Source organism: Sminthopsis crassicaudata, chromosome 1, assembly GCF_048593235.1.
Source record: "Sminthopsis crassicaudata isolate SCR6 chromosome 1, ASM4859323v1, whole genome shotgun sequence".
NCBI lineage: Eukaryota > Metazoa > Chordata > Mammalia > Dasyuromorphia > Dasyuridae > Sminthopsis > Sminthopsis crassicaudata.
Genome location: NC_133617.1, coordinates 190,579,112 through 190,607,074, shown reverse-complemented (window position 1 = coordinate 190,607,074; position 27,963 = coordinate 190,579,112). Strand labels below are relative to the sequence as shown.

Genomic DNA, 27,963 nt, shown 5'->3' with positions numbered 1-27,963 from the left:
TTGTTTGATCAAGATGTTCTAGTTGAAGCTCTCAACTTGGAATTATTAAAGCTGGCATCCTGCCAAGGTAAAATAAAACAAAAACAAAAATAATTCTTCAAACTTAAAAAAATAAAAATAGAAGCAAAGTTTCTAGCCCATAAAAGTTTTCTTTCATTGATATTTTACTCATAGACTCACAGGATCTAGAGATTTTCTAATGCTGGTTTCTTACCTGGCTGTCATCTTTGCATCTTCTCTAACTTATTTGTCATGCTCCCAAATCAAGTATTTTCTCCTTTTCTTTCCGAACATACTTTTCATCTTCCTTTTGTTTGTTGTTTTCCCCCCAGTAGATCATTAGCTCTTTAGGACAAGGACTTTTTTTTCCCTTTTATTTCATTTTATTTTATTTTATTTTATTTTTTTGTCCCCAACACTTAGCAGAGTACCTGACAAATAGTAGGTACTTTATAATATTTATTGACTTTTGACTATATTGACTATTATAGGAATTTTTCCTATAGCATCACTAAGAGTTATTTGCCCAGTTTATAACTGGATATTAGTTTCTAATTCATTTTTTAATATTTCTTTTCTCTGCCCCTTACTGAATGTAATCCTTATTGCATTTTGATTTGAAAAAATGTATTTGGTATTTCTGCCTTTATTTTATTTTGAGGTTATTATGTTCTAATACATGGTCAATTTTTGTGTAGGGGCCATGTACTTCTGTGGAAAAAAGTTTATTCTTTTCTATTCCCTTTCAATTTTTCTCCAGAGGTCTGTCCTATCTAACTTTTCTATTTTCTATTCTCCTCCTTAACTTCTTTATTGTTCATTTTGTGGTTAGATTTATTTAATTCTGTTCCTTCCTACTTCCTTGTAGAATAAGATAGTTTTCTATATCCAATTGATCTTGTATGTTATTTTCTCTTTGAGCCAATTCAGGTGAGAGGAAGGTTTAAGCAATGCCCACCACCTACTCTCCTGTCTTCCCTTTCATTGTAATATTTTTTTCATCTCTTCATGTGAAATAATTTACTCCATTCTACTTCTCCCTTACTTCCCAGTGTGATTCTCTTTTTTCACTCCTAAAATCAATTTTTTATATCACCTCCTTAAAATTACCTTATACCCACATCCTCTATATAGACTCATTCTAATTGCACTAATAGTAATTTATTTCTTAACAATTACAAGCATCACCTTCCATGTAGGGATGTAAACAATTTAGTCTTACTAAATCCCTTTTGTTTTGTTTTCTTTTTATGCTTCTTTTGAGTCTTGAAATTGGAAATCAGATTTTTTTTGTTTAGTTCTTGTCTTTTCCTCTGGAAAGCTTGAAAAGCTTCTATTTAATTGATTTACCTTTTGTTTTTTTCCTTGAAGGATTATGCTCAATTTCATCAAATAAGTGATTCTTAGTTGTAGTTCTAGTTCCTTTATCTTTTGGAATATATTCTGATCCTTTAGTATAGAAATTGTTAAATTCTATATAATCCTGTTTATGACTCTTTGATCTTTCTGTTTTGTTTTTTGTTTTTAATTTTCTGACTGCTTGCAATATATTCTCCTTGACCTAGGAGCTCTGGAATTTGGCTAACGTATTCCTGGGAGTTTTCATTTTGGGATCTCTTTTTGGAGATGATTGGTGGATACTTTTAATATATATTTTTTCCTCTGACTGGCTATTAGGACAGTTTTTTAAAAAACTCATCTACATTCTCTATTTGATCATGGTTTTCATTAAAAATTATCTCTCCTGGATCTATTTTCCAAGTTAATTGTTTTTCCAATGAAGTTTTTTTTTCCCCCTTCTATTTTTTTCATTCTTTTGATTTTGTTTGATTGATTCTTGTCTTATAAGGTCATTAGCTTCTATTCATCCAATACTAATTTTGAAAGAATTATTTTCTTCAATTAGCTTTTTAAATCTCATTTCCTACTTTTTAGGAAATTCTTTAGTAAACTTTTATATTTCTTTTCCAGTTTTTTTTTGTACTTTCTTTGTCAAACCGTTGACTTTTTTCAAGATTCTTTTGTATCAGTTATTTCTTTTTCCACTTTCTTTTTTTTTTTTCTGAAGCAATTGGAGTTAAGTGACTTGCCCAGGGGCCCCATTTTTTCTTCTATCTCTTTTAATTGATTTTTTAACTCTTCTCTTTTTTTTAGCTCTTCCAGAAGCTTTTTAGTGGTACTTGAGACCAATTAATATTTTTCTTTGAGGCTTTACACATACTTTTTTGTTTTGTTTTGTTCTACCTGGGAGTAGAAATTCAGGTTTTTCTTTATGAACCCTTGACAACACTAAATATACTTTATACAGTCTCTTAGAATTGATTATTTTTGCCCCTTTAGGCCTTTACTTAATAAATCTTCAAAATAATATCTAGTTTCACTAGTTTTGAAGCAATTTTACAAAAACACAACTTTGTATATTAGACCGGGATTTAGGAGCCAGAAGTTTTGAGTTCTAATTCTGGTATTGCCACTAATTGCTTATGTATTATTATTCTAGGCCTCAAGATATGTCATCTGTAAAATGAGAATATAGCTAAATTTAAAATTTTGTCTGGTTCTAAGACTTCATTATTTTTCCATGGATTAAATGGATTTTTTTGGCATTCTTTTTAAAATCTCCTACAAATTTTTACCTTCCTACAAATATATAAAATGAAACTATAGTATAGATTTTTTAAAAAATAAAACCTGAATAATTTTTAATGCATTTGCATTTCAGATCTTATCCTTTGTTAAAGAATGTTATTTTAGCACCTTTTATCAGAATTGGAATTCAGCAATATCTAAGCCTCATCATGGAAGATATGAATGAAAGCTTTCTGGTAATCCTCAAGTGGCCTTCCTATTCCTAATGAAATACATCTTAAAAGATTTCTTTGGGTGGAAAGATCAAAATGATGAAAACTTGATAACTAAATAATAAAGGCTTATTTTTACTTTATGTATTCTATATCTACTAGGCATAAAGTCAGTCATCAATCAGCATATTGGAGCCTCAGAATGTAGATATCTTCAGGATGATACAGCATCTGATTAGTTGGAAGGGAAGAAATATAGAGACTAGAGCTGGGAGAAGTCCTCTCTTTTCTCAATAATAAACTCATAGATCAAATATCCATCTACATCCAAGTGAACATATAGTAAATGAAATAATAGATTAGACCCTGCATAGTTCCCTTGTTAGACAACTTTGAATAAATCTGGAAACATTACTTATCAACTGAATTTTTAAAAAGAGAAGAAAAAAATGAGCACTATTTCAGTTCAAAACTGAGATATTTTTACAACTATTAGAAAAGTAGTAGATATCTTTGAAATAGCAGAGAGTCTCCGTTGGTGGGCTTTAAAGCCCCTCTGGGCTTTTCTTCCAGGGCTGTTCTGTCCTGATCCGGTAAGTTAAGTTTCCTGAGTAGAAAGTTTTCCGTCTCCAATAGGAGCTCAGAACATTGAGAAGTTACGCAACGGGACCCACAGTGTTTCCCAGACTCTGTGAGCGCGTGCGCTACTTCCAAGAGAACAATTTGTTCCAAAGGCAAGTAAGGTACAGGAGCTGCGGATACTTAGAGCTTGAGCTCCGACAATCCCCTTGAATTTTGTTTTGCCCCTGAACTCCGGTGAGTATTAAAAAGAGAAGTTGAGGTTGTAGATTTCTGCAACTTTGCTCACTTAAATCCAATTCACTCGCAGGTCAAGCAGTCCTACATTTGTAGGAGACCGGGGAAAGGCAATTGTCGGAGCCTGAGCTATCTACAGAACTAAAGTACGGGAAGGCGGCAGGGATTAGCACTGGGTGGGCGGGGCGAGGCTGGTTCCATCTGGAACGGAGATATTCTGGGTGGCCCCAGAAGTGGGGATGGGCTGGTTACCTAACTCCGTGGTTGTGGTTCTAGCTATGCGCACCCTCCCATCTTCCCTTTCCCTGTAATAGTTCTTTCATGCCTCTTAATGTAAATTAATTTACTCCATTCTATCTCTCTTCCATCTGTATTCCAAATCCTTTAATTATTTTTTATATCATTCCCTCAAATTCACTTTATACCAATAACTTCTGTATATGTATATTCCTTCTAGCTGTACTAGTAATGGTCATATTTTTAAGAATTACAAGTACCATCTTCCTCTGTAGGGAGTAAACAATCCAGCTCCATTGAATCCTTTATATTTTCCTTTCCTTCCTTCCTTCCTTTCTTTCTTTTTTTTGAACCTTTTGAGTTTTTTGCTTACTTTTGTTGAGTAGGTGATTCTTCTTTGTAGTCCTAGCTCCTTTGTCTTTTGGAATATCATGTTCCATGATCTTGGGTCCTTAATGTTGCCCACGTTTATCTTGAATGTGACTCTGTGATATTTGAATCTTTTCTCACTACTTGCAGTATTTTTTCCTTTACCTAACGCTTCTTTAATTTGGCTATACTATTCCTTGGGGGTCTTATTTTGGGAAACTCCTTGCTGAGGAGATTGATGAATTCTTTCAACGTTTATTTTGCCCTCTGATTCCAGGATATCAGGGCAATTTTTCTTGACATTTTCTTGAAAGATATTGTCCAGGTATTCCTTTTGATTATGATTAGTCCAATAATTCTAACATTGTCTTTCCTGCATCTATTTTCTAGCTCAGTTGTTTTTCCAGTGAGGTATTTTACATTTCCTTCTAGTTTTTCATTCATTTGAATTTGGATTGCTTTAATTTTTTTTTGTTTGATTATTGCCTCAGAGGCATTAATTTCCAATTATCTGGTTCTAACTTTTAAATTAGCTTTTGTACTTCCTTTCCATTTGGCCAACTGTACTTTTTAGGGAGTTGTTTCCTTTGGTGAATTTTTGTATCCATTTAGACAATTTTACTTTATAAGTGGTTGTTTTCTTTTCCCAAATTGTTAAATCTTCTTTCATAATCCTCTTGCATTACTCTCATTTCTTTACCTAATTTTTATTCTACCTTTTCTGTTAGGATTACCAGGTGAGAACTTAGGTTGTCTGGACAGTGACAAGGTGAGAACTCAGGTTGTCTGAACAGTGACAAGGTGAGAATTCAGGTTGACTTGACAGTTCTCTGGCTCAGACCTTTGGTTCGGGCCTTTAAAGGGAGTTTACACCTTAGGAATTCTAGGAGGAGCAAGATCATTGGTTGAAGTGGTTCTTCCCAGAAGCCCTTGTATGAGCCCATACTCTGGGAGGATAAAAGAGGCAACATTGAGCTTGGAGAGCAGTCTGGATTGGGGAAGGACAAGATCTGGAGGAGATTCAGAGCCAGGATTCAGGAAGAAGAAGAGGCTGGCTGGAGGCTCCAGAAACCTCGCAAGAAACCTGCTCATAGAGAAAAAGATTATACAGAAACAAAACCTCCTCTCAGAGAAGGATTACAACTGAGAGACGATCAGAACTTTACCCTTTGGTTCAGGCGCCAAATTGCTATGGTCCAGTCTAGCTCCTCTGAAGGGCTCAGAATAAGTCCTTGTCAGGATAAGCAAAAGTCCTTGCCCCACGTTGGGCGCCAATTTGTAAAGTTCTGATCGTCTCTCAAATCAACCTGAATTCTCACCTTGTCACTGTCCAGACAACCTGAGTTCTCATCTTGTCACTGTCCAGACAACCTGAGTTCTCACCTTGTCACTGTCCAGACAACCTGAGTTCTCACCTGGTAATCCTAACACTTTTCAACATAAGAACATTTTCTCCCCTTTCTTCCCATTCATATCCCTTGTAATGACTGGAGTAGGAATGCCTGATTGAGGGAGGGAGAGGTGGGGGCTAAAGAAGCAAAAGAAGATGAATTGAAGAAGAGGGAATTGGGAGGAAAAGGAGGAAAGCTGAGGATCAGAGCTAGGGGAAATCTAATTTAATGGCAAGAATTTTGGGTATGGGTCTTTGTATACTTGTCTTCTGGCCCCATGGTGTATGGTGTAGACAATGGATAAAACTGGACTTGGACACAAAACTGTGCCTCAGTTTCTTTTTCTGTAAAATGAAGGGAGTTAGACTTAATGGCCTGGGGGGCTTCTTCTATTCCTAGAACTATAAATCTATTGTCTTGTGCTTCAAATGGTCCATTTCAGGGAAATGATCATCAAGAAAGGAAAATTCAGCAAATCCTTATTCTTTCTAAATCAAACATTTTTGTGTCATGGATGGACCCCTTTCTAATGAATCCCATGGACACCTTCCCAAAAGAATTCTTATTAAAGTTTAATTTTAAATGTATAAAATACATAAGATCCTAAAGGAAACCAATAAAATATAATTATCAGAATATTAAAAAAACAAAACACAATGGATCTCAGATTAAGAATTTTTGCCCTAGTTGAAAATTAATGATAAAGACTAACTCAGAGTGTGACCTTTGTAACAAGCCAGAGAAATTGCTCTGTAGTTATTTATGTTTTTTTCATCTTCACTGAGACAAACCTCATTCCTAAAAATGAGAGAGAAAAGAAAGCAAAGATTGTAAAGAAATCCCATTAGCTTTCTAACCTAGTAGACTTTCTAATAAAAAAATTTATGAATCTTAGAATTAGGTTGATTTGCAGTTTCATCTGCTGATATTTAGGCAGGAACTGGAATTTATACTCAATCCATAAGCATTAAGTCCCTTTATGTGCCATAGATGTGCTAGACACCTGGGATACAAATAATAAATGACAGAAATTTGTACATAGTAGGACTTTCATAAATGCATATTGAATAAAAGAAAGAGGCCTGTAGGGGATAAGTAACATGTCTAAATAGGAGAAAATATGAATATAGTTTTTAGGCTACTATATAGGACAGGATTTGGCCCATACATTTAGTCTGTCCAATGTAGTGAAATATTTTCTTTGTGGTGTTTGATACCTTGTTTTCAACAAACATTTATTAAGTATTTGCTATGTTCAAAATAATACTGAGTTTCAGGAATTCACAGGCAAAAGTGATTAGGCCTTGAATATATGTTCTGAGGGGAGAAACAATGACTGAATAATACCAAATGAAAACAAAAGTTCCACAATTGTCCAAGGGGGCAAAACCTGACAGCACATAGAGGAGCAATATCTCAAAAAGACTACATACTCAGTAACATTGTTCCCCTGACCAGGTGTTCCTTAGAGATATGCCTCTACTCATATGACCTACACTCTTCCCATTGATAGTGTATGCACTTATGGAAAGGTAGATCCCAAGCTTCTCAGGGAAATGTTTTAGTGCATCTTTGCTTATTGATACTATTTTGTTAGATCCCTTTGCTTATGTGCCCCCAAAGGATTAAAAGGATATTCTGTATAACTAGCCAAGGTTGCAGGAGAGCTAGAGATGGGGCGTGCTGTTTAGGTTATAGGGTGCACTTAGACTCTTCCCATAATAGGTCATCAGAATAATGAGGTTAGCCACCAAATGATGAGGTATGAGGTGATATCCCAAAATATATTGGGATTACAGCCTAGTGTCTTGAGTCATCCCAAAAGAATTTGTAGGTATAGACTTCCAAATCAAATGTCAAAGATCTTCTTATGCTGCTAAAAGCAGGAAGACAAGGAACAGAGCAATTTACAAGAGGAAAGACAAGTTCCCCAGTACAACTCACAATTAACTAGGAGGAAAATGTCATTAAGAAGAAGCCATCAGGTGGCAGTACACCATGGTGTGCTAATCCTAAAAGGAAATGAGCACCCCACAAATAATTAGCAAAGATATTGTAGGAGCACATCTTTTATAGGGGAAATATAGGGGAACTATAATCTCAGGGGTTTAGCATTATAACTTGGTTTTCTGATTGGATATAGTAAAGGGGGGTTTCTAGAAACCTTCACCTGTAGTGGGAGTGTAATCAAAAGTCCATTTGAATAAAAGTTTTACTTACGAACATAAAGCCTACTTAAGGCTGAAATGGTTTCATCAGTGTCTTTCCCTGCTTGCCTCAAGAGTATTTATGCTATCTATGCTTCAGGCTTTCTCTGCTAATGCCCATCTAGATACCTAGGACCTCATCAATGCTACTTTCTTCCAAATCTAAATGTGTAATTATGTCTTATATAGTGGGTATAGTCAGACAGTTAACAAGCCTTTATTAATCATTTAGTATGTGCCAAACTCTGTGCTAATAACTGGGGATACAAAGAAAGGCTGCTAACATTTTTTGCCTTTAAGAAATTTCCATTCTAATGAGGAAGAAGACAGCATACCAATAGTTAGGTATATAAAAGATATATTCAGAAATAGAGCTGTAGTCATTTGAGAGAGCAAGTAGTAATGAAATAGATAGACTTCTGGGTCTGAAGTCAGGAAGACTTGTGAATTCAAAACCAGCCTATATGCCTGGACCAATCACTTAATCCCTTTTGCTTCAGTTCCTCATCTGTAAAATGAGTTGGAGAAGGAAATGGCAAACCACTCCAATATTTTTGCCAAGAAAATGAGCGCTTCTTGCAAAAGTTAGTATTTGAGCTGGCTTGGAAAGGAAATCAGGGAAATTAAGGGGCAGATGGGTAAGTGGAGAACAGTATAGAATGTCATGTCAGTGTCATGCAAAGGGATGCAAAGGAAATTAGAGATGGTGTCATGTTCAAGGGATTGCAAATAGGCCAATGTTGTTGGATTGTAAAGGGATAGAGGAGAAAAGACATCAGGAAAGATAGAAGGAAGCCACTTTGTAAAGAGCTCTACATGTCCAGTAGAGAACTTAATATTTGATCCTGGAATTCACTGGATCTGGGACTGATGTGGTTACATTAGAAAAATAACTTTGGCACTAGTAGCCAGGAGAGACTTGGGTTTAAATTATGTCACTGTTGCTTAGGAGTTGGTTGAACAATCGCAATCCTTGTGAACTTCAGTTTTTGTACTTGTAAAATATGGATAATGATATCTGATAGGGTGATTAAGAGACAAATGAAATATTTCAAGTCTTGTGTTTTCCACTTTTAGTCTTTTCTTGCCAGTAAAATGATTTACTTGAATCCTTAATAACTACCTTGAAACAGGTCATCAGAAATGACTACAAAGTCTTCTGAAGGAGCTACTGTATTTAGCATGCATTTTTTTTAAGCCAGTTTGCCCCAAACATTCAGAGTAAACTGCAGAAATTAGCCATAGGTCCTCAAACTCTCCAGGTCCAGCTTTTAGAAACAGTAGGAACCAAGCTGCAGCCAAGGAGCAAGACCACAAGTCTAGGGCTAGGAACAGAGAACTGACTCAGATTTTGGCTACTTCTATATTTAGGACCCAGAAGGACCTCTCCCACAGAAGTTCATGCTCCCAGTGTCACAAATAGTGCCATTGGTTTTGAGAATACCCTTTAAAATCTAAAGGCCAGTGCTCTGTCTAACTAGGAGGGGCATTGGAAAAGAGACTGCCCACAGAAGATTGAGCCTGTTCTTTCCATTTGCCTGCTTCCCAGTTTTATCAGGACCAAGAAAGAGGGGAGCCTGGGAACTGGACTGGTTCTCTCAAAATCCACCATGATTGCTGAACCTTGAGTTATTATAATTCTTACAAGATGCTAAGTCACTGGAATTGATAGAGACAATCATTATGTACTTATTACTTACTATAGTACTGCAAGATTCACACCTTTAGGAGAGTATATCTAAGCTAGGAGTCTCAACCAGGAGGCACTTTGGGAGATTCAGAGCCAGGATTCAGTAGAGGAGATTCATAAGTTGGGCAGAACAAAGAAGACAGAGAAGTGGTGGCAGGCTGTCCTGTGGAGAACACTGAAACTAAGATCTGGAAGGCCTAGCCGAGCCCCAAGTGAAGGAGATAAGATTTTGGAAGAGACAATAAAGGATTTGAACTTTATCCTGCCTACATTTGGGGTGATTATTACACTGAGCTGAAACGAAGGCTGTTCCCAGAAGCTCCCCAAGAAACCTGTTCACAGAGAACATTAATATTCTAGAGAAGAGCATTACATTGGGTAATGTTTTGTATGTGACAGGTAAGTTAACACTCTGTCCTACCTGAGCATTCTGGTCCTACGTGTCCAGTGCCCCATAAGGTAGTAGAGATGATAAGAAACAGGAAATGTTTTTAAATTTTCCCTCTATCTGCTCATTTCAGGGACTTCTTATTCTTCCTTTTTTGTCCATTTCCTTTATTGGTATAGGATCTGATGGTGAAATTGGGAACCCAATTCTCCATTCTTGGACCTCCAGGAACATTTTTAACATTTCTTTCAAGGCTCTCCCATATTCCACCTGAAATATGGGGCAAAGTAGGAAGTGAATTACTCTATTTGGGACCAGGGAATTTCAAGTCTAGCAACTTATGCCATTCCAGTTGTAAATATACCTCCAAGATGTGTTAGAGGGATTGCAACCCTTAATTGAAAAGTTTCTAAAGTTATATGCTTTCTATTCCAAGACACTCTCCCTCTAATACTCCTATTCTCCCAGTTAAATAGCCAAATATCGAATGGTTCAGGACCTTAATGAGGCTGTCATTCATCTTCACTCAATAGTGCCTAACCTTTATACCATCCTTACTCAGATTCCAAGAGATATGCATTAGTTTTGATCTTCAAAACATAAGATTCAAGAGAAGCATAGAAAGGTAAATGGGGGGAAATATATTATTTAAAGGTTAAACTATTTACATCACTAGATGGCCAAACTCATTGCCCTCACCAGAGCTTTAGAACTGGGGAAAGGTCTGAGAGTTAATATCTATATTGATTCCAAATATACCTTTCATGTTTTACATGCCCACAGAGCTATATGGAAAGAAAAGGGACTTTTGAGAAATCCTGAATCTGGATAAACAACCTGGAAGCCTCCTGAGGCAAGCTGGGAAGAGCACTGATTGGATCATCTCAGCCTTAAGTGGGCCTTTGTTCTTAAGTCTCTTTTGTTATAGTGGGCTTTTGATTACAGTCCCACTTCAGGTGGGGGTCTCTAAAAACCCTACCTTTATGGTATCCAATTAGAAAGCCAAGTAATGGTGTCAAACCCCTGAGATTATATTTCTCCTAAATTTTGGGGACACTAAATCCCTTTTAGGGTTAGCTAGTCATGTACTGCTACCTCATGGCTTCTTTCCCTTAATGGCATCTTCCTTTTGGTTGGTTAATTATGAGCTCCATTAGGGAATTTGTCTTTCCCATTGTTAATTGCTAAAATTTCTTTCCTTGTTAACTCCTTGGAATTTAGCCCACTCTTAGCAGTGTAATAAAATCTTTGACACTTGATTTGTAGGTCTATGTCTATAAATTCTTTTGGGATGACTCGGGACACTGACCCATAACTCAGATACTTTTGGGGTCTAACCTGTTCTCCATCATTTTGGTGATTAGCCCCATCATTTCCTGGTATGGGAAGAGTCTGTCTATATTCCTTCAACAATCCTGTGTCTTTTTGAAAAGAGTAGGCTTCTCCTTAGCCCAGTCACTAGATTTATATTCCAAAGTTTTAAAAGAAAGAAGAAAAGACCCAGATGCATAAAAATATTTATAGTAGCTCTATTTTGGAGAGTCAGAAACTGGGGCATCCCCACCAATTGCGGAATGGATTAATGTTATGTTATATGAATGTGATGATTTATGAGTTTCGAAGTAGTTATTTTGGAATTAATTCTCTTAGAAATATTATCAGGATTGAGTTCACTTTCATTTATTTCATATTATTTTCATCAGCTTGTTGGAATTACTATAATTTCTTTTAAAAGCATCTAAGTACATGATGATCAATTCTGATGGACATGGCTTTCTTCCACAATGAGAGGATCCAATCAGTTCCAAATGATCTGTAATGAACAGAACCAGCTACTGGGAAATGAGTATGGACTACAACATAACATTTCTACTTTTTCTGTTATTGTTTGCTTTTTCTTCTCAGGTTATTTTTACCGTCTTTCTAAATCTGATCTTTCTTGAACAATAAGATAATTGTATAAGTATGTTTACATACATTGTATTTAACATATACTTTATCATATTTAACATGTATGGGACTACTTGCCATCTAGGGAGGGGATAGAGGGAAGGAGGAGAAAAGTTGAAACAGAAGTTTTTGCAAGTTAAAAAATTACCCATGCATATGTTTTGTATATAAAAAGCTATAATAATAATAAAAAAGGAAATTAACAAAAAAATAAAATAAAATTTTTAAAAAACATCTAAGTATAGTTTTAGGGTTGCTGCTTTTTTTAAAGCATGTGATTTCAAGACTGATTTATTTTCTGGCTCAGTAGTTAGTAATAAAAACAAATATATCTCATTTACTCTAGTAGTTACTTGATAATAATCTTTTACCACTTGATAGGTTACAGTTTCAAACCCCTCCCTTTCATAGTCATTATTAGAAGTCTCCTCTTTGAAAATAAAATTCTTTTTTTACCCCTGTTTATTTTCCTCTTTGGATAGAAACTTTGCAGAGTCATCAAGTAAATACATCTTTCAGAAGTTCTCATAGCAATTTCAACAAAAGGTAATTTTCTTTTTTTTTTTTTTTTTTAATTCTTAAATCATTTTACAAATAAGAAAAAAAAAGTTAATCTTTAAGCAGTTCAAAGGGCAAGTTGCAATCGTCAGTATCAAATGTTCTGTATAACTAAATTATCTTTTGGTTAAGTAAAAAAATAATTTTTTCTTCTAATTTTAAAGTATAGATTTTTTAACAGTATAACATACTGTCCTTGTATTCTTATCTTTTGACCTTTAAAAAGTGAAAGTATTTACTTTTGTATATTATATAAAGTTTATTATTTAGCACTTAAAAGATCATTGTTTCGTAGAAGGAAATGGCAAACCACTCTAGCATCTTGGGAAGAAAACTCCAAATGGGGTCATAAAGAGTCAGATGTGACTGAAAAGTCTGAGGAAGAGCATTGTTTACCTAGCAGACTCTCTCAGTCCTATAGCTGAACCAGAAGCTAGACAGAAAAGTATTCAAAGTCTATAAGATTAGAGGTGAATTTGGATTAAAGTACCTATTTGATCTTTGGTTAAGAAGAGATTTCTTAACCAAATAAAGGATAAAGGTAGGATATAAACAATCTTTTGAATAATTTTTGTAAAAATGAGATTCATTTCTTTGACTTCAGTTTTCTCTCTTTCTTCTTCCCCCTTCCTTTCCTGAGACAATAAGTAATTTGATATAGATTATACATGTTTAGTCATGCAAAATATATTTTCTCATTAGTTATGTTTCAGAAGAAAGCACAGACAAAAAAAAGTGAAAAATAATATGTTTCAATATGCATCTAGGCTTCCCATCAGTTCTTTCTCTAAAGATGGATAACTTTTTTATATCATGAGTGCTTTGGAATTGTCTTAGCTCATTGCATTGCTAATGTGAGCTAAATCATTCATAGTTGATCATTGTACAGTAAAACAATTTTTCATAAGTTAAAATGAAAGAGCATATATGTGAAACAAATTTGTGCAGCTAAAGGAGAAAATCTTATTTGCAAAATGAAATTTTTGCATCAGGTATCTTTGATAAAGCCTACATGTCCAAGACATGTAAGACCAAAAGTTATTCTCTAACAAATTAAAGACTAAATAATATCAACAATAAAAAATAACCAAACTTACAAATAGAAAATATTGACAATCTTATTGTGTTGTTTAATGATATTTAATTTTTAAAAAATCGTTTTTGTGAATTTGACAAACACCAAGTAATTTGGAAACTTCCATATAGAGAGTAAAACAGAAAAAAAGTTATACATGCAACTGTTTGATATTCCATATAGCTCTGTTTTCTTTTCAAATATGTCCTTTATCTTATATTTTCAAAGCTGTCCTGAGTGCCTTTCACTCCTTATTTCTGTTCTCTTCTATGCTTTAAAAAAATACCTCAATGGGGGCAGCTAGATGGCACCTCCACTGGAAAAAAAAAATCCAAACCTCAACAATCCTAGTAATAAACATGAATAGTGAAGCAAAACAAATTGCCATTGACTTTTCCTAAAATGTCTTTGTTGTACTTTATTTGGCTTCTAGAGGCCATTACCTCTTTTTTTAAGGAGGAGGATAGCATGTTTTATTGTCAGTCATTTGAATTTATTGTTGATTGATCTTTTGGTCAGAGCTTTTAAATCTTTCAAAGTTATTTTTCTTTAAAATATTGTTATTATTTTATAAATTGTTCTCATTGTTTCATTCACTTTATTATGAATAAATATGCAAGTCTTCCCTGGTTATTCTAAAACTGCCTCTTTCATTATTTTTTATGGTATAATAATATAATGTTCTCTTCTCTAAATTATAATGTTCTCTGGGAAAAGGTTTCTTGGGGAGCTTCTGGAGGCAGCCTTAGTTTCAGTTCAGTTCAATAATCCCAAATGCAGCCAGGAGTTAAAGTCCAAATTCTTTACTTTCTCCTTGAAAGTCTTGAATCTTTTCCTGGGGCCTGATTAGATTTCTTAGAGGCCTATCTACCCCCTTGGTTCCAAGAGCTCCCTCCAAATGTCTCCGAATCCAAAGGTTTGTCCTTCAGCCTCCAGCCAGCTTCGGCCTCTCATCCTCCCAATGTCTCTATCCAGCACAAAGATGAAAGTTGGAATGACTCTTGACTCCTACTCCCGGAGAGTGGGCTTGTGGGTTTCTGTATTCCTGTGGGCTTGTGGGGGCTCCTCCTTATATATTCTCTCTTAAAGGTGTGAACTCTAATAAGTACTAAGTACATAATCACTTAGTACCTTATTTCAAGTTCTGGCCCATAACATAATAATACTAAATTCTTGAGTCATAGTTTTTTATTCTTCAATTGGTGGTTATTCCTTGGCTTCTAGTTCTTTGCTACAGTAAAAATTACTACTCTGAACACTTTTTGTACATATAAGTTCTTTTAATCTTTTATTTCCTGCTGAGGCTCCAGACAAACCCAGCTAGCCCCAGGGCTCCCTACATGTGGTTTCTGTGGAGTTAGCCTGGAAGTGTTTGCATGTCAAATTGGTTAATACCCAACTTGGGGTCTTTCTAAGGATATTCTTGGATTGTACCTAGAGGACCCTTCTACCCCAAATCTTCTTGATTTTTCAGCAGTCTATGTTCGCCTTGAGGGGCAAATTTGTTGTGTTTGTGGGGGAAACTTGGGAAGCTTGAAAGTTATTGACCTACACTATCATCTTCCCAGAATTCTCCCCCTGTTTCTATCTTTTGACCATTTATCTACTGGGAATAAAAAAAGCTGCTATAGATGTTTTTGTACATATGGGCCCTTTCCTTCTTTCTTTGATTCCTTTGGAGTACGAGCCTATTTGTGGTATTGTTGAATTAAAAGTTTCAATTACAATTTAGTGATTTTTTTGAGCATAGTTACAAATCATTTTCTAAAATGGCTGGACTAATTAATTCATAGTTCTATCAAGAGTGAATGTATATGCCTGCTTTCCTGAAGTCCTTCTAACAATTGTCATTTTCTCCTTTTTTTTTGTCATTGTCAATCTAATTGGTATGAGATTGAACCTTGAAGTTGCTTTAATGTGCTTTTCTCAGATTTGTAATGATTTGGAGTATAGTTTCATAGAGCTGTTTATTGGATATCATCTCTTGATAACTGCCTGTTCATATTTTAACCATTTATCAGTTAGTGAATGGCTTTTAATCTTTTGGATTTGAATCAGTTCTTTATTTATCTTGTAAATGAGATCTGATGTTGAGCCATATTTAATATTTGGCAGATTCTTTCCATTATTTCCAGCAGTTGTTGTAAAATGAATACTTATCAAATATATAATGTAGCTTTATAGAATATTATGCTATTGTATTGCTTTGTCTCAGTGAGATATATGCTTGGTCTGTTGTACTCTTTATTTTTAATTTCTTTATGTATATTTTATGTTATTATTATATATTCAACCTCTTTATTTTCTAACCACTTTCAAATCCTTTTACTGACTAATGTTTTTTTAATATGGTTTGAAATCGGTTCTGTGAGGCTCTAGTACTTTCCATCTTTTTCTTAATTTCCCTTGAGATTCTTAATCTTTAATCAACCTTAACAGTATGACTCCTTAGCTCAAGGGTCAACAAACTGTAGTCCAAGGTCAAAATCCATTTTACTAGTTTTGTAGGTCTAAGAATGGTTTTTACTTTTTAAAAATACAATAAAACTTTATTTAAACATTTTGGAATTATTCTTAGTTTACTAGCCATATAAAAATATGCAGTGGACATATCTATTGGGCAGGTAATCTACCCATACCTGCTCTCAATGAATTTCATCATTATTTTTCTAGTATGATAAAGAAATGTCTTAAAAATTAGATTGGTATGGTACTTCATGAATAAGTGGATTTAGGTAATATTTTTACTATATTGATTCACTATACCCTTGAGAAAAATAATTCATTTGGACCTCTACTCTATTCCAGTCAGTATTAATCAATTGGATAGAATCATATCAAAGTTCTGTATATAAGGCTCCAGAGCTGTGAGCTACAGATTATAGAAAGTTAGATAAAGGCCCTCCACCCTAGTTTTGCCTTGTAATGATGACCAAGTCCAGCTTGGCAGAGGTGACAATTACATAAAAAGTCCCCCAAGATATTTTTGTACCTGTAGAGCAATCACTGGTCCAATAAGACCACCACTTAGGTCATCTTGTCACCACTTAGGTCACTGACTGATAGCTTGTACCAATTCCTCCTATTCAAATTTAAAGAGAAATCTGTCTATTTTATGTGGAAATATTTCTTGCTTCATTCGACCTGTGATCTTGCTGACATTTTGCTTATTCAGTGGATTTATTCAGTATTTGGTATAGCTGTTACAGAATGAGTGGATATCTAACCCTTTAGGAAAGAATCCTGGAAGGAGACTGAAGCTCAGATCATGAAGAAGATTTGAGGTTCAGTTCATTAGAGGGGACCATAGATCTTTTAATAAAGTACCATTGGCTCAAATCTCTGTCTGTCTCTCTTACTGTAGATGGGAAAATTTTAACCTCTACACTCTAAAGGATGTTATGTAGTTGTATTCATATAGTTCTTATGTATATTTTTAGTAGGCAGTCACAAGTATTTTATAGTTCCTATAATTATTTTACATGGGAATTCTCTTATATTGAGATTTGTAGATAATGTAGAAAAATAATGTTGATTTCTATGACCGCTTGGTGGTATTGAGTACTGGGCCTAATGTCAAAAGGACCTGAGTTCAATTTCTAGCCTCAGAAAATTGAGCTGTGTGACATTGGGCAAGTGACTTGACCTTTGTATCAATTTTTTTCATCTGTAAAATGGGAATAATAATAGTATATATCTCCCAGGATTGCTCTGTGGACCAAATGAGATCATTGCACTAAAGTGAAGGTGGGAGAAAGTAAAGGAGACATGAGCACCCAAGGTAGTATGAGCTTCTAGGACCTGTAAGCTATTCTACAAATTTCACTAAAACCCCCAGATCAATTTTATTCCATTCTTGTTGTAATTCAATGGTTGATTAAAGAACATACTCCATACCCTTAAAGATTTTTTTTCCTTTTACTACAGAAACCTTTTATTTTTCTCCACAGACCATGCAAGATCAAAGGCTACCTTATGTTTTGATAAGTGGTTTTGAAGGACCATATTGTGTGAATGAAGATCATGTAGCAGATCTCAAGAAACAATTTAATCTTGTCACCATGCAAGAATTTCTTGAAAACAAAACACATTTCAGTCAAGAGATACAAGCTATATACCTATGGGGAGGGAAACCAGTTATTGACAAGGAGCTACTGCAGAGCCTGCCTGCCTTGAAGATTATTGTAAACTCAGGAGCAGGCCTGGATCATCTGGACCTGAACTTGATTGCCAGCTTTGGTGTGAAACTGGCCAATACTCCACATGCTGTTACTAACAGCACTGCAGATATGGGGATGGCCTTACTTTTGGCATCAGCTCGGAGAATATTAGAAGGTAAAATGACCTTTTAAGCCATTTAATTTTTTTCTGTTTTTTTTATTAATTTTTATAATTATAAAATTTTTTTTGACAGTACATATGCATAGGTACTCCCTTCTGTTCTGAATTTTTCCTCTCCTTACCACCACCCCCTCACCTAGATGGCAGGCATTCCCATACATATTAAATATCTTATAGTATATCCTAGGTACAATATATATGTGCAGAAACAAATTTTGTTGTTGTTGTTGTTGCAAAGGAAGAATTGTATTCGGAAGGTAAAAATAAACTGGGAAGAAAAACAAAAAACAAAACAAACAAACAAACAAAAAAACAACAACAAAAAATGCTCACAGTTTACACTCATTTCCCAGTATTCCTTTTCTGGATGTAGTTGATTTTGTCCATCATTGATCAATTGGAATTGGATTAGCTCTTCTCTATGTTGAAGCTATCCACTTCCATAGAATACATCTTCATACAGTATTGTTGTTGAAGTGTATAATGATCTCCTAGTTCTGATCGTTTCACTCAGCATCAGTTCATGTAAGTCTCTCCAAGCCTCTCTGTATTTCTCCTGATGGTCATTTCTTACAGAACAATAATATTCCATAACATTCATATACCATAATTTACCCAACCATTCTCCAATTTATGACATCCATTCATTTTCCAGTTTCTAGCCACTACGAAAAGGGCTGCCACAAACATTTTGGCACATACAGGTCCCTTTCCCTTCTTTAGTATTTCCTTGGGATATAAGCCCACTATAAGCCATTTAATTTCACAGTGATTGATAACCTGGAGTCTTTATTTGTGAAAATAATGACAAAGTATTCAAACTGATATTCTAAAAATGTCCTTTTCAAATTGTCCTGATTCCTAAATAATGTCTTACAAAGTTTATGGAATCCTTCAAAATAATGTTTTTAAGTGAACAAATTATAATACATAGGATGAAAAAAGGAAAGCACTTCTGTTGAAATATCATTAAATTTTTTTTTTTAAACAAATTCCTATGGGGCAGCTAAGTGGCGCAGTGGATAGAGCACCAGCCCTGAATTCAGGAGGACCCGAGTTCAAATCTGGTCTCAGACACTTAACACTTCCTAGCTGTGTGACCCTGGGCAAGTCACTTAACCCCAGCCTCAGAGGAAAAAAACAAAAAAACAAATAAAAAAAAAAAAAACAAATTCCTAGACCCAAGGTTAAGAATCCTAGTCATGTTGTGATAGAAGAGTCCTAGTTTAAAATAAATGTTATAATATAACCTTTTATCAGGATATTCTGATTTTTACAGTGAAGAAAACTATTACTACCTATTTCTAATAGGTATAGTTTATTTTTTGCTAAAAATATTATTTAATTTTATGAAGTAATGGATGCAGCATATGTGTTTAAAAGCAAGAATTATCAGAACAACTCATTTTCTCAGAGATTGCAAAGTAAGGTATAACTTATAACCTATTCATTCATTCCAGTTTCATGGCTCACTTTTGTATCTTGGACTTTTAGGGAACGAGATAGCTACTTCACCAGACACTAAGTCCTTTTCTATTAATTGGATGGGACAAGAAGTGACAGGCTCTACTCTGGGAATCATAGGTATGGGCAACATTGGCTATAAGGTTGCTCAGCGAGCCAAAGCATTTGAAATGAAGATTCTTTATCACAATAGGAACCGCAGGTAAAACTTCTAGTAAATGAATTTCTAAACTTAACTGAAGCTTTGTTTCTTTAAATGAATCCCATGATTCCATTTATTGCCACAACACGGTGTAATTATAAATTTCCTATTATTTCTCTGTATGTAGGTCTTAAGTCAGATGTTCTCCATCATTCTTTTCTTTCTTTCTTCCCCATTCCAATTCTTGAATTTTTCCTCAAAAGTATATCTTCTTATTAAACATATTACTTCCATCTTTCTTTACCTATCTTGTTTCCTCTAGACATGTAGTTATAACATAAAGGAGTTCCCCCCCCCCCCCCACAACAAATAATGTCTTATAAAAGTAGTTTGTGACTTTACACATTCTCCTCTACCCCAAAAGAATATTGGGAATTCCTCACTTTCTGCAGACACACATTTTGAGAACTGCTACTTTCTGATGTTTTGTCTTGGTGAATATACATAAGCTGTTTTCTCTCTATCTTAGCCTTTGATTTATGTCACCAACTAGAGCTAGGATTTGAACACAGTATTTCTTTCTTTTTTTTTTTGTTTTTTTTTTTTTTTGTTAATTTCAATAGCATTTTATTTTTTCAATTATATGTAAAGATAATTTTCAACATTCACTTTTGTAAGATTTTGAGTTCCAAATTTTTCTCCCTCCCTTCCTTCTTTTCTGTCTCCCTAAGCAATCTGACATAGGTTATACATTTTTGCACATGTGGGTCCTTTTCTCTTTTTTATGATCTCTTTGAGACACAGACCTATTAAAGACATTGCTGGATCAAAGGATATGTTCTCCAGAATGGTTGGATTACTTCACAACTCTGCATTAATGTCTCATTTTTTTCACATCTCCTCCAACATTTATCATTTTCTTTTCCTGTAATCTTAAACAATCTGGTAGGTATGAGCTGATATCTCAGAGTTGTTTTAATTTGTATTTCTGTAATCAATAGTAATGTAGAGCATTTTTTCTTATGAGTATAAATAATTTTAATTTCTTCATCTGAGAATTGCATGTTCATATCCCTTGACCATAATGATTGGATAATGACTTGTATTCTTATAAATTTGACTCAATTCTCTATATATTTTAGAAATGAAGCCTTTAGAAACACTGGCTGTAAAAATTGTTTTCCAGAAAACCTTTTTAATTTAATGTAATCAAAATTATACATTTTATATTTCATAATGTTCTCTTTTGTTTGGTCATAAATTCATCCTTTTTCCAAAGATCTGACAGATTAACTTACTCTCCTAATTTGCTTATAGTATCACCCTTTATGTTTAAATCATGAATCCATTTCTACTTTATCTTAGTAAAGGGTATATGTTGGTCTATGCCTAGTTTCTGTATATTATTTTCCAGCTTTTCCAAAAGCTTTTGTCAAATGGTTATGAACACAGTTTTTCTGTCTTTAAATCCAGTGCTTTTCCCACTGTATCACAGTCTCCCTGCTTCTTTTATCCAACTTGAACTTAATTATAAGCCCTTATCTTAAATAATATGTCTGAAGTTTTATCTTGTTTCAGGTCCCTTTCCAGTTACTTTACTGGATTTTGGTCTTGGTCTCTTGAAATTTCTTTAAGTATTTTGGGCTGTTTCTGATTAGTAAACTCACTTTTTTCACTCTTGATTTATTCTGACAGGAAGGTGGAAGAGGAAGAGGCAGTTGGAGCCCATTACTGTGCAAAGTTGGATGAGCTGCTGCAGCAATCAGACTTTGTAATGCTGGTTCTCTCTCTAACGCCCCAGACTCATAAATTTATTGGAAAGAGGGAACTAGGACTAATGAAACCCACTGCTACTCTTATAAACATTGGCAGAGGTAATAAATACTACAAGACATGCCTACCAAAATGATATTTTTCCTCATTGGAAAGATGCAGCAATATATCTCAAATATTTGGCATTCTCTATCAGCTTCCTTCCTTTGCAACTTTTTTTGATTCAAAGAGTAATCGAGACTGGTAGGCAAGAGAGTTAAAATTATCTTCTAATTGTAAGAGTTCTTGACTTTTTTGAATATATTTTGAACCCAATTTAAGAATAAGCTAATTAAAATATTTTTTTCAATTCATATTTTTAAATACTTCTGTGGGAAAGAACAGTGTCACTGTTCACTTGTTTAGTGTTTAGTTATTACTTTTCTCAGCAACATTCTCTTTTTCTTAACATTTGTATAATGCCTAATTTAAATAGTTACACATAATAATCATTCCTATGTTCATTCAGAATGAAGTAATGGGTTGTATACTTATTGAACTTATAAAAATGAAAACCCTAACAGTTTAATACACAGTTTAATTGACATTGAAATGACATGACTGAAATCAGTGGTGATTGCATATGTCAGTGCTAGTTTACTGAAGATCAGAAAACAGTGGAGCTTAGATTCCAGAGCTCTGGAACTGACTTTGTTACTAACTATGGCCTTAAATAATCTTTGTGCTTTAATTACTTTATGTATTTATGATAAAGATAATATCTGGAATTTGTAACTCAAAGGATTAAGTAATAAAGATATAAGTGCTTTGGAAAGTAAAAATATATAAATATATCATCAACAAATGTATAAATAAAGAATATGGGAATATATAAATCTATAATCGATACAATTATATAGTTACATAGTATATAATTGTATCAATTATAGATTTATATATTATATTATATTATAATATATTGTATTATGATAATATATTATATATAATAAATATATAATCTTTATATATTATACAGCATATTCTTTATATACTTGTAAAGAATATACTATATGATATATAAATACAATACATATTAAAATATATGGCATTGTCATTCCAAGTGATATCAGTATTTTCTCCTGGTTCTTTGGTGACCATGCAAGCAGAAACCTCCTCCTCATGGAAGATACATTAAAAGATAAACTATACATCTGCAGCCTTAGCACTAAACACTGGTCATATAAATCTCAATTCTAGAGACTACTATTATAATGAACAAAAGAACAGTGTTTTAAATAATTGGCCTTCAAAAATAAAGTATCCTGATCAGAGCTTCTCACTAGGCTTTTTTACTCTAAACTTTGGAATCAGGCATTTACTGAATACTGATTGATTGACATTCAGAAAGAGCATCATAAACCTTCCTGCAAATCTGTGATCATTCTAAGTTTAAAGGAGTAGAATTTCTTTCTCAGCTTAACAACTACTTGATGGGATATGGACGTGTCATTTTGAAATGACATGAGAGGCTTCATAGTGTAGTGAACTTGGAGTCTGCAATACCTGAATTTAAATCCTGTCCCTGTTACTTCTTAGTTGTGTCATCCTTGGCAAGTCACTCATTTTGACCATCAGCTCCCATATCTGTCAAATGAGGCAATTGGAATGTATATAATCCGTGAGATACATTCCTTTCAGTTTTAAATTTATAATATTCAGTTGCTGATAATTGTTAATGCTGATAATAATATAATAGTAGCTGATATTTTTATAGAAATATGAGGTTTGTGAAGTAGTTTCTACACATTTCATGTCATCCTCTCAACAAGCCTGTAAAACCCAATGAAATGCCCATAGACACGTGACTAGCACATGAAACTGAATTAAAACCCATATCTCTCACTTTGGAGTAGCTAGGTGACACAATGGAAATTCTGGGTCCAGAGTCAAGAAATCTCATCTTCCTGGCCTCAGACACCTATTAACAATGCCATCTGGAGGAAGAACTTATTTCTTTTGCCTCAGTTTTCTTCATTTACAAAATGAACTGGAGAAGGAAATGGCAAATCACTGTGGTATCCTTGCCAAAGAATCCCAAATGGGGTCACAAAGAGGCAGACACAACTGATAAACAACTGAACAACAGCAACTCTCCTAAGGCTGATCTTCCTTCTATAATGACCTTCTTCATCTCAAATGACAAGTTTGCTCTTGAGTTATAAAAAAAAGTTTATCTCAATAAATGCAGAAAAAGCATTTGATAAAATCCAACATCCATTCCTATTAAAAACACTAGAATATAGGAATAAACTGAATTTTCCTTAAAATGATTAGTAGCATCTATTTAAAATCAGCAAGTATCATGTGTAATGTGGACAAACTAGAACCAATCCCAGTAAGATCAGGGGTGAAACAAGGTTGCCCACTATCACAATAATGCTTTCAATGATAAGTTGTTCTTGAGTTATAAAAAAGTAACCTTTTGCACTTAAAAAAAGAAGTTATATGGCTCTATGTTTATTTTTATATCACTTTTCATTTGATATTATGTCATTTGACATTCATGTGTTTTTGTCATTTGACCAGTTAGAAGAGGACTAACTCTGTGGTTTTTAAATTACTTAACAGGATGAAATATGGATATTTCTTCTATTATATAATATATTTTTAATATTATATACATATATGTTATATGTACACATATATGTAAGCATATATATCTATTATATATAGTTTAATGTTAGTGACAAAGCTTAATTATGATTGTAACAAAAATACTGTTACATTAATTTAGGTCAATTAGTTGATCAAGATGCCCTAGTTGAAGCTCTTCAAACTGGGATTATCAAAGCAGCAGGACTGGATGTGACTTATCCTGAACCCCTGCCAAGGTAAAACAAAACAATTGTTCCTGCAAAATATTTTTTAATAAAAAAAGAAGCAAAATCTCCAGTCCACATTTGAGATTAAAAGTTTTCTTCAGTTGATGTCTCAATCATAGACTCACAGGATTTTAGAGATATTCTAATCCTTGTTTCCTATATGGCTGCCATCTTTGGATCTTCTCTGATTTCTCTCTAGATCAAGTACATTCTGTCTCTCTTCAAAACACACTTTTCATCTTTCTTTTGTCTTCCTCTAGTACATCATTTGCTTTTTAAGGCATGGATTTTCTTTTTTCCTCTTTTTATCCCCAGCACTTAGCAGAGTACTTGGAATATAGTAGTATTTAATAAATATTCATTGACTTTTCACTATCCAGTCTCCTCTCCAATATAGGAATTCTTTCTATGATATGATTGAGAGTTATTTGCCTAGCTTATAATTGAATATTTTCAGTGACAGATTGTTTAGTATCCCCATGAATCAATCCATTTCAGTGCCCGTGAGTCAGTTGAACAATTCTAATATTTAAATAGATTTTGGTTGGATAAAAGAACACCTCATCACTTTTCCTCACTGGTCCTAACTCTGCCATTTTTAGCATGTGCTTCAACTTTCTGAACTCAAATTTTGTGTATCTATTAAGTCTCCTCTTCTCCAGTCTGACTACATTGCTTCCTCAACTACAACATGAGAATATTTGACTAGCTTAGTGTATCTGAAACTTATTGGTTTCAGTGATCCTTTACATGCTTAAAATTATTGAGGGTTATGTCTTTATATTTTACTATATTTGACAGCATAACTGATAAAAATATTAAGATATTTTAAATAAACTCATTTGAAAATAATAATAAACCTATGACATCTTAATATAAATAACATACTTTTTTTCTTCCACATAGCATTTATTTTTTCCTCTTTTTTATTAATTTTATAATTATAACATTTTTTGACAGTACATATGCATAGGTAATTTTTTATAACATTATCCCTTGTACTCCCTTCTGTTCCGAATTTTCCCCTCCTTTCCTCCACCCCCTCCCCTAGATGGCAGGCATTCAGTCATTCCCATACATATTAAATATATTACAGTATATCCTAGGTACAATATATATGTGCAGAACCGAATTTTGTTGTTGTTGTTGCAAAGGAAGAATTGGATTCAGAAGGTAAAAATAACCTGGGAAGAAAAACAAAAAATGCAAACAGTTTATACTGATTTCCCAGTGTTCTTTCTCTGGGTGTAGCTGATTTTGTTCATCATTGATCAATTGGAACTGGATTAGATCTTCTCTATGTTGAAGATGTCCACTTCCATAAGAATACATCCTCATGCAGTATTGTTGTTGAAGTGTATAATGATCTCCTAGAATAACATACTTTTCTGAAAAATAACTACATCTTCCAAAACAAAAATTTTAGTGAGAAGAGTGATTTTTTGTTTTGTTTTGTTTTGGTTGCTTTTCACAGATATAGAGTTAAAAAATGGAGAATTTTTGCAGCAAATGGCATCTTAATATTCAAATAATTATGACCTTATGAATCCCCCAAACAAGTCACAAAAACCTCCCAGGGGTTTTCTTACTGCATAGGAAAATTTTTGAGATCTTGTTTGGTTCTAATATTAGATGATTCTTCCCATAAATCAAATTCCCTTGAATTCTTTTGAATTTTCTAAAATTTTACCTTTGTATAAGTATTAAAATTATAACTATAGTTTTTTTCATAATCCTAAATGAAACCAATAAAACTGCAGCAATATATTTCAGTGCAATGTATTGTAGATTTCATCCTTTGTAAATGATTCTAACACCTCATGTTTGTAGCACAACTCTTCAAACTCTGTCAGTGATTAAAATTTAACAGACTTGTCACTTTCACTTATTGTTCTTTGCTTTGCTATCATTAGCAACATAATGCAAATGTATTGTCTCATCTATAAATACCTTGAATATGTGAAATCAGATTTTGTGTATTTAGTTTTTTCTTCTCTAAGCTAATTATTTGCATTAATTTAAACTCTTTCTCAGGTGATAATTTTCATACTCCTTGCTATTCTGGTTGCCACAGTTTGGTTTGTTGAAGTCTCAAAATTTGTTAGCAAGAATTGAACATATGAAATGTGACCAAGACATTATATCATGGGGCTGTTATTCCCCAGTACTTAACACTATATTTCTATGAATGCAACCAATAATTATATTATTTTGAAAAATTATAAAAAGCTACCCCACATTATTAGCTTATTGAGCTTGTGGTGAACCAGAACTGGGAGTGGAAGCTAATTTTTTTCTTATGAATTCTTGGCAAACTACCCTGTCTTGTATAGTTGATTTATTGAACCTAAATAAAAACCTTTATATTTAATTCTTTTAAATAATACCTAATTTTCACTCAGTGTTCTATTTTTTTTTAAGTAATTTTGAAGACAAAATGGTACATTAGATCCTTGATTTGATTGCCTGAAGTCCTGGGCTCTAGCATTGATTCTCCCAGTAATTCAAACTCTGTCCTTACTTTGGGCCTCTAGTTGTCTCATCTTTAAAATAGGAATATTGGACTAAACAGCCTCCAAGTTCTTATCTGGTTCTAAAATTCCATTATTCTTTTATGAATCAAATAGAATTTTTTATTCTTTTTTTAATCTCCTACAAATTTTTATCTTCTTGCAAATACAAAAAATGAAACTACCATATAGTCATTTTAAAAAATGAAACGTGAATAATGTTTTAATGTGTTTGTATTACAGATCTCATCCTTTGTTAAAGTTAAAGAATATTATCCTAACACCTCATATTGGAAGTGCAACTCATCAAAGTCGACGTCTCATGATGGAAAATATGGTTGAAAGTCTTCTGGCTGCTCTCAGTGGTCTTTCTATTCCTAATGAAGTATATCTTAAATGATTTGTTTGGGTGGAAAGATCATAATGATGAAAACCTGACAGATTAAATGACAAAGGCTTATTTTTACTTTGCATACTTTATATATCCTAGTACTTCTTTTTGTGAAATTAAAATTCATAGATTTTCATTTTATTATGTTTGAAGAGCTAACAGAGAATGTATATTCCCCCAAATCCTTCAGAATCTAACGGTGTGGTGAATAGAAGTAATATAATCTTTGATAACTGTGTCTGTTATTCTATCTTCATGGAGTTTGCAGTTTTCAAAACTTACCTACCAAAAAAGCAAACATGGTAGATAAGGCAGGGAAAAAATACACTGAAGTGGATAAGGGAAGGAATGATGAAACCAAAAAGTAGAAAGAAACGTAAAAACTTTTGGTAAGCATTGACAGTTCAGGCCTACCTCTAACCAAAATTGCAGAGTAGGCCAGGTTATTGTTCTATTCCTATTTTTGACTTATAGGCATCCTCTTTAATCAATGTTCTTTGGGTATTCTGGAGGGGACCCAACAATTGCATAATGAAAATAATTAATTTGGCATAACTGATTTCACTTTAAGTTTCTGTTTTGTTATTGAGATGGTTTGAATAAGTAATTTTGCTATTAGAAGCTCTTTTCTGTACTGTAGGTTGTTTTTCACTATTAAGATGAATACTTGTGTGATATAGTTTGGTCAAAGCATGTATGTTTAAAAACAACTAATAAACAATATGTTAACTTTCAAATATGAACAACCGTAAATAAAATTATTTTAATCTATTATATCGATTTATTTAATTTTCTAAGAACCAAATTACATGATAAACTCAGTAATGAATCCATTAGAACTTCAATGAAACTAGCCAATACCTTCCTCTATACTACTCAACTTTGTAATCTCATCAACTTCCATGGATTTAATTACCATCTCTATACTACCAGTTCTCAGCTCTTAGTTATTCTATCCCAGTCTCTTTGCTGACATCTCCAACTACATTTCAAAAGTTT

At 33.7% G+C, this 27,963-nt stretch overlaps 1 protein-coding gene across 2 annotated transcripts; it reads left to right on the top strand.

Moving 5' to 3' along the window:
- Window positions 1-3,484: 3,484 nt before the first annotated feature.
- LOC141545867 (glyoxylate/hydroxypyruvate reductase B-like) lies at window positions 3,485-27,738 on the top strand. 2 transcript variants are annotated; one of them, XM_074273181.1, is made up of 7 exons: window positions 3,485-3,617; window positions 12,332-12,395; window positions 17,433-17,817; window positions 19,318-19,489; window positions 21,125-21,303; window positions 23,976-24,072; window positions 26,817-27,738. In XM_074273181.1, exons 3-7 carry the CDS (start codon window positions 17,436-17,438, stop codon window positions 26,971-26,973), a joined length of 987 nt encoding a protein of 328 aa, XP_074129282.1. In that variant the 5' UTR covers window positions 3,485-3,617; window positions 12,332-12,395; window positions 17,433-17,435; the 3' UTR covers window positions 26,974-27,738. The 2 variants fall into 2 exon arrangements, with proteins under 2 accessions (XP_074129282.1, XP_074129272.1); XM_074273171.1 differs by lacking the exon at window positions 12,332-12,395 and having other exon boundaries at window positions 3,489-3,617.
- Window positions 27,739-27,963: the final 225 nt, after the last annotated feature.